This window comes from Sinocyclocheilus anshuiensis, unplaced genomic scaffold, assembly GCF_001515605.1.
Source record: "Sinocyclocheilus anshuiensis isolate Anshui unplaced genomic scaffold, SAMN03320099.WGS_v1.1 scaffold1162, whole genome shotgun sequence".
NCBI classification, from domain to species: domain Eukaryota; kingdom Metazoa; phylum Chordata; class Actinopteri; order Cypriniformes; family Cyprinidae; genus Sinocyclocheilus; species Sinocyclocheilus anshuiensis.
The window spans coordinates 1,960,703-1,968,795 of NW_015540875.1; the positions used below are offsets into that span (position 1 = coordinate 1,960,703).

Consider the following 8,093-nt stretch of genomic DNA (forward strand, 5'->3'; position numbering starts at 1 on the left):
TATATATATATAATGTATGTATGTCTTTTTTATTAAAAATAATTTAAAAACAAAATTTTTTGCATCAGTAATACAAGCTGATATATTAAAGGCTAAATAAAATCTGCTCACATCTCTGCATACAGAGGAAAAAATTTTGCAGTTTTAGTTTCACTGTGAATTTAACCAATCTGACCCTTATTGAGAGAACTGTTTTGAGTGGAAATGCATTACAAGACATTGTGAAATCTCACCTGACTGTAAGGCGATTAATGCACTTAGGTATTTTTTTTTTAACACATGCAATTAGCAGGTGCTTTTATGTTAATATTTATATGAAGTGACTTGCATCGCATTCATCAGTTTGAGTGAAAATTCTAATACATTACAAGACGTGACTTAAAGGGAATTTAATGCACTTTAGTAGAATATTTTCCTTTTTTATGCTTTTATGCATTTAGCAGATGTTTTATCTTTATATTTATATAAATTGACGAACATTGCATTCATCAGTTTGAACCCATGATCTTCACATTTAGATTTTTATTTGTTTCAAGGCTTTTTTTAATTGCTAATGCAAGCTGACAAATTAGCAGATCTGATTCTTGAGTAAACTGTGTTTTGAGTAAAAAATGCGTTCTAATACATTACAAGACATGACTTTAAGGCAATTTAATGCACTGTTGTGGAATTTTTTTATATACATTTATGCATTTAGTAGACATTTTATCCTTATTTATATAAATTGACTTAGATTGCCTTCATTGGTTAATGCTTTCCCTGTGATTCAAACCCTTGACCCATAGTTTGGTTTTAGTTCATTTCAAGATTTTTTTTTAATGCAAGCTGATAATATAGCATATCCGATCCTTATTAAATTAACTGCATTTTGAGTGAAAATGCATTCCAGTACATTACAAAACATTGCCAAATATCTTGAGGCAATTTAATGCACTGTGAAAATTCAGAAGACTTAAAAGCAATTTAATGCACAATAGTGTAATATTTGCCCATTTTTATAGCATTTATGCATTAGCAAACACTCTTCCTAATATTTATAGAAAGCAGCTTTCATTGCATTGAGTTCATGCATTGCCTATGATTTAAAACCATGACCTCCAAGTAATTTTGTGTTAGTTCCTTTCAAGGTTTTAAAATTTTTTTTTTTTTTTTGCGTCATAATGCAAGCTGATACATTTAAAGACTGAATAAAAATCTGCTCACATCTGTCTGCATTTAGAGGAAAGATGTCTTGCAGATTTAGACCGTTTCAATGTGAATTTAGCAGATCTGACCCTTAAGAAAACAGTTTTGAGTGAAAATGCATTGCGAGATCTTGCGTGACTTTAATGCACTTTTTTTAAATGCATTTAGCAGATGCTTATAAATCGCGTTGAATTGCATTCATCAGTTAATGCATTCCCTGTGTTTCAAACCCATGACCTTGGCGTTGCAAGTGCCATGCTCTATATTTTAAGCTAGGTTTTGGAAACGATGTGAACATTAGATTAAGATGAAAAAACACAATTCTGCAATTAAAATCCAAAATCTTATCGGTTGTTTGCATGGGCTTCAGTTTTATTATGTTATTATTTAAACTGGCCACCTGTGACTCTAGATGGACGTACCTTTGGCAAAGGAAGGATATTTTAAAAAGTACGCAGGACCCCTCTGCAGGCTGGATGTGAGTGGCAGCTCTGATAAGGCCTTTGACAACTCTCTGACAAGCACATTAATTCAATACAACTCGCTTACTAAAAGCAATGGCGAGATTTTGTGGTTGGCGCAGCTTGATTATGAAAACTGACAGCACCTGCAGTCGATGATTTCTTTATGAAAGAGGGGGAAAAAGGCTTCTCTGCGTGACCTCCTGCCCCTCGTGCCTGAGATTGGTTATCTGCCCAGTGAATATAAATGTCTTGAAGGTGCGGGATGGAAGCGGTTGTTTTATGGCGCTTAACTCTGTGACCTTTCTCTTATTGTTATACACCTTGTTCCCATTTCAGATCAACAATTAAAGGCATGTATTGTCTTATCTAAGCCTTTTCCTCTTCTCAAAGACATTATTTAAAGATCATCTGCTTCTCATGTTTAATAATAATAATCTCTAAACATAACCCGTTTCTGTTTTGGTGGTTTAAAATGCATCACAGTAACTATTAAGGCTGGATGATGTAATGAATATTCACAACATATTTGTGATTTTGCTTGATATATTTAAGCACATTATGAATATTATAATTATTTTAATGCATGCTGTTGTGGGTTTTTTTTTCCATCACTGAAGCATTTGTTGTTTTATTTGAGATGTAGGGTGACTTCTGGACTATTGAACGTATTGAATGGCTGTTAAGTTTTATGAATAGACGAGTTATATTTATTACTAGATTTGACTAGTTTGAATAGGTTTTTATTAGGGATGTGTGGGTCTACAAAAAAGCTCCTACTAGTCGACACTGAAAACAATAGTCAATTACACGACAGAAAAAAAAAGAAAAACAAAAACGTGATTTTATCATTCACATTACCATCATTTTAACATTGCATTTAAAACATTTGAAATATTTAGAATTAGAAGGAAACGGAAAAATTTTGTGTAAACTGTGTAATGTCAAATTGTCTTACAATAACTCTACTGGAGCGATGCATAATCCTATTCAATACAGGCACGTAGGTGTTGGTTTAGAGGCTGGCCAAAGCCAGCAAATGTCAATCACGTCATTCACTACAACCCACCGGCACTGTGATACCGTCCGCGTCGTCTATTCCTCTAACGAAGACCCACTTCGGTGGTGGTGCGGGATGTCCAGGCGCTTTCTGAAACTATCGGCTTGCTTTTCGTTATCTCTGCGTGCCTGCGACTTCAGTTCCTGCCGAGCGCATTTTTTCAAGTGCAGGAATTTTATTGTTAATCGCCTCAGGTCCCGTCTTTCACCAGACCACGTTGATAATTTCACTGAACAAATAACGCATGGTTTGAGTAAGTAAAATGGGCATTGTTGCATTTTGTTTTTAGACAATATAACCTACGCGAAGTACGTTTTTAAAAGCCGTTTTATTGTTTTTGACTTGTTTTAATATGTTGGCTAACGTTATATGAAGATTAAGAATTCTGTCAGGCTATTGATTGATTTTCCATTGTTCTGCATTTCCCCAGCTGATTTGAATAAATAAGCTATGCTTTGGCCGGCGTTGAGTGTATGCTCTTCTTTTTTTCTTTTTAACAACCACCTAAAATGAAATGATGATAACGGGAGGCAAGTGTGCGGAATTCATGGAGGCATTTGACAGTGTGATTCATAGATTAAGTATTTCAAATATAGGCTATTATATATGCTACACGCACGCACGGGTTTTTTTCTTTTAGGGGGGTTTCTTGCTTTTAGACTAGTCGACTAGTCGGATACAAAACTTTTGTTTAAACGACAGACAAATTAGTCGTCGTGCACATCCCTAGTTTTTATGCATTTCTAATGTTACAAATTAATATTTTAGAATAAATGCTGTATTCTTTAAACATTACTTTGACATTAAGATATGCAGTAGTTATGCTAAAAAAGAAAACTGACCATTCTGCACACATCAGGTTTGTTTTACATGAACTGTTCTGGTAAAATGAATAAAAATTGTTCACGATAACCGATGTTCACGATGATTGATTGATTGATTTTAATTTTCCAAATAAATAATATAAATAATTTTTCATTAGAAAAAAAACTATTTAGTATTATTTAACATCTTCAAATTAGGCATATTAACTTCATTTTATATGTCATATTTAAATTAATAATGTAAATTGTAATATTTATTTATTTAATTTATTTATTAGGCTACTCAAATAATATAAATTATACTCCATTTTATTTCAGTAGTTACAATATTTATTTCTTAAGCATTAACTTCATTTGATAACTTGACTTAAATAATAAATATAAATTATAAAATGTGTTTGTTTATTTCCCAAAAATAATTAATAAGTTATAATACATTTTATTTATTTATTTCTATGGATGGATGGGCTGTCTATTTATGCAGACAGCTGAACACTACAGTGGTTTCACTGACTCTTGAACTGTTTTTGCTCACCCAAGCACATCAGTATCCTGTAATGTATTAAATAAGATGTTGCTGTTGCTTCTAGAGAAAATATATGTGCAAATATGCACTGTATTTCACACAATCTGTGTGATTTCTCACATCTTTCTAGCAAAATAGCACCATCGGCCAGTGTTTACATTAAATACAATTGAACCTGGATCATTGTGTGTGCATGCTGCTTTTCCCCATCCTTTTTTCACAGAAAATTGCATCCCTGATGTGCAGGTGATGTTTCATCTCATGCTTTCTACGGCGCTTCCAGTAGCTGTAATTGGCTTGTAGGGCATTTCTTACAGTCAAACCTGTTTTCAAAATTCATCCATCCATCCATAAAATCCCTTTTAAATGTTTCCCATCTATTCTTTGTTCTGCCTTTGGATCTATCTATCTTTAGCCTTTTTGAACCTTCTTGTTAGCTTGAAACTTGAGGCCAGCAGCGTCTCTTGAGTCTTCACGTCTTCAGATCAAGCTGATGATGTTTATTGTGTTCTGTTCAATCAAACTGCCAGCCGAGGACCTGGGATGCATGTTTCCCAAACTACAAACTCTGCTCTACATGTCGTTATTGTTGTGCGTCTAGGCTGTCCACTTCTCTCTCTGTCCTGGTTCGATCCAGTCATCTTTCTTCTTACGAGATGGCGGATGCACGCTTGCGTATGCAGACAACAAAAGCCTGCAGAGTTTCTGGGGAAAGCGGTTTCTTTTTGAAACCAAAATTGTACTTGAGGAAAAGTGTACTCAATATTTCAACAGCTGAAAAAAGACACTGTATTGCCAGTTCCACATTTCATTAAATCACAGAACCATTTCACAGAACAGAGCTGAGGTAATAAATGTTTCTGTAGTAGCATATTAGCAGTCATTATGTAAGGATGAGGTGTCGCTGCGGTTTCTGAGAAGACTGGACTGATGCTGTGTGCAGGTAAAGACTGAATAAAAAGCCATTATTTCAAACGGTAATTATAGTTTTCAGCATTAGCATTGTTTTTGGTAAATTCAATGCTTCCTCTTTTAGCAAATGTTAAAAGAGAGAGCCTATTAAAAATGTGATTCCAAACTTTTGAATGGTAGTGTTTATTGAATATCTTCGAAGGATTCAAGTATAATGGCATATAATTATCAGTATCAGCCGTTGATTAAGTCATCAGTCTGTGTTGCTGGAGAAATTATTATTCCTTCGTCCTTTTCAACCATGCAAAATTATATTTGGGATTTAATGCTATATTGAAAGCACTTCCTAATGATATTTGTTTGTGAACAGATGTTTCATAGATCTAACTTCATACATGCCATGTTCATTCAACAGTGGTTTTTATCGCACCGCTCATTATGTGCAACAGATCTTGAATATGAACATGTTGCACTAAAGTTTGGCAACTAGCAAATATTTTTTTTCCCCTGTTTCAAGAGGCATGAAGCTCACCTTGACTTATAAGATACCTTCTTTTGTGCAGGCAAACCAGAATGCATTGAAAAAAATCTATCCAGTATTGCAGATAAAGCAAAAGAAATGTTGATTATTATAAGCATGCTTTCCATTAAATACCAAAAAATTGTTAAAATAGCTTTCTTTCTTTCCTCAAATTCTTTCTCTTTTTTCTTTCTTTCTTTCTTTCTTTCTTTCTTTCTTTCTTTCTTTCTTTCTTTCTCTCGCGCTCTCTCTTTCTTTCTTTGTCTCGCTCTCTCTTTCTTTCTTTCTCTCTTTCTCTTTCTTTCTCTCTTTTTCTCTCTCTCTTTCTTTCTCTTTCTTTCTTTCTTTCTCTCTCTCTCTCTCTCTCTCTCTCTCTTTCTTTCTTTCTTTCTTTCTTTCTCTCTCTCTCTCTCTCTTATAATGTATAAATACATTTTTACCCCCCGTTTTTTCCCCTGCACTCCGTTTTTAATAGTTTAGTAATTAAAAGAAGAAATATGTCTTATTAATTGAAATCTTAAAACGTATGCAAATTACCAACATTTAGTTTGTAAAAAAAAAAACAAAAAAACATATTATGGGCCTATGAAATGTTTTAATTTTCTTAATTATTTTTCCTTTTCCCAAATTTTGTGTGTTAATTTTTCTGAATTGCGATTTAATGGTTTAATTACATTTTAATGTTTTAATGTGAATTCCAATTAACTGAATTCATAATAAGTACAATTTATTTACAGTTTTTCCCCCCCAATATTTTTCCAAAATTTTCAAATAAACAAGTAAAACATTAACAATTGAATTAGTCTTTTAAATTGTAATTAAATGGTAACTTTTATTTGCAATTTCTTGTTTTTTTTTGCAAGCAAATGCTGCACAACAGAGCATTGACTGTTAAAATTAAATCACAAAAAAATGCATTTTTATTAATATTAAGTTGATTTTAGCCATATTCTAGTTAAACTGAACTTTTATTTTGACGGGTTGTCCTGTCTGGTGAAATGACATGACATTTCGTTATGGAGTAGATTTAATTTTTATGACTGGATTCTGCAGTTCACGCTGTGTTTTCTGCATTGAGGAAATCATATGCCCCCACCAATGGCAAACTTGTATGCACAATATGCACACACATGTGAATCTAGCTTACATTTGCGCTGTTTTTTTGCTTCATAGATCCCATCAAGACCGCGCAAGGCTCTCTCTGTCTGAAGGCCTACAGGTTGACCCCCAAACTAATGGAGATCTGCAAGGAGAAAGACTTCTCTCCGGAGGGGTAAGACCAACTTATCCCGTTTCTTTCCATTTCCTTTTGTCGCTTCCTTTTCCTGTTTCCATTAATCTGTCGCTAATAAGAACCTTCTTCAACGCGCACAAACAGAAATGCGTCCCCGCTCAGAAGGAGCCATCAGTGAGGGGCTTTTATTTGTCACGATGGGGCATCTTTGAAGGAGTAGTCAGCACTGTCTGCCAAAAAAACAAATGCACAAAGTTTACAACCTCGCTGGCTTCTCGGCAGATGGTAATTGATTTGAAATTGCTACTAGACATAAGCCTAATGGGGGAATGTATCAGCAAAGCAGTGACATCTGAGCGATCAGGAGAAAAACACAGACATAAAGTCTTTTGCTCGAGGACTGGAGTGCTGTAGGGTTAGCTGCGGGTAAAGAGGCTTCACAGATGCATTAAAGTCAACACCAAATCAAAGTCAATCCTATTTGCTTTATTAATGTGTTACAGAGATTATTCTGTATCATTTTTCTTTGAACCTTTTTCCAAATCATTTTTAATCTTTCATCAAAACGGCTGCCCTTTTCAGATAGATCTGAGCAATCTGTCTATATTCTTACAGTATTTTCAGATATTTTTCTGGTCATTTGAAACTTGCTTTTTGCATTTATTAAATTTTTTCAATGAATCAATCTGTAACCTGCTAGAAAAGAAAAAAATACAATTAATGTAATTTCATGGTTATTGTTGTTCCCTTAAAACACTTTTTTTTTTTTTTTTACTTGAAATAAAATGTTTAATGAAAATATAAAAAACATATTTCAGCTGGATGCCAAGGCAACATTTATCAATTTAATGTAATAATAATAATAATAGTGATAATAAAAACAAACAAACAAACAGTAATAAAATAAATAAATAATAATAATATTGATTTAAAATAACAAACTAATAATTAATAAAAACTTTGTATTTGTTTGTTTTATTATTCTTATTTTATTTTGTATTAAAAATTAAATGAAAACTATAAAATATGAAAAACAACTAGTTGCCAAATCAACATTTCTCATTTTAATTGAGTTTAACTTGACGTATTAAAATAAGGAACGAAAACTGAAATAAAAATTAATAAAAACTATATAGATAAAACGGAAAACTACTAAAACTTACAAAACCACACAACAAAATTAAAATAAAAGACTAAAAATATATATAAAAAAAAACTATAATAGTGTCTTAATTATACTTAGAATTATTTATATATTATAATTATACTTATTATATTTATTACATTAATATATAAATAAATGAATATGTAAATTTAATAAATTATTTATTTATTTTTTATACATTTGTTTTAAAATTTGTATTAAATTAT

General features: G+C 32.5%; 1 protein-coding gene across 1 annotated transcript in view; it reads left to right on the forward strand.

Annotated features, from left to right (window-relative positions):
- The window catches only part of eif3ha (eukaryotic translation initiation factor 3, subunit H, a), a 68,819-nt gene that overhangs the window by 44,947 nt on the left and 15,779 nt on the right, over window positions 1-8,093 (forward strand). The window contains exon 4 of the mRNA XM_016485831.1: window positions 6,662-6,761. Within this exon, the coding sequence (XP_016341317.1) occupies window positions 6,662-6,761 (100 nt within the window). The remainder of the gene's footprint in view (window positions 1-6,661; window positions 6,762-8,093) is intronic.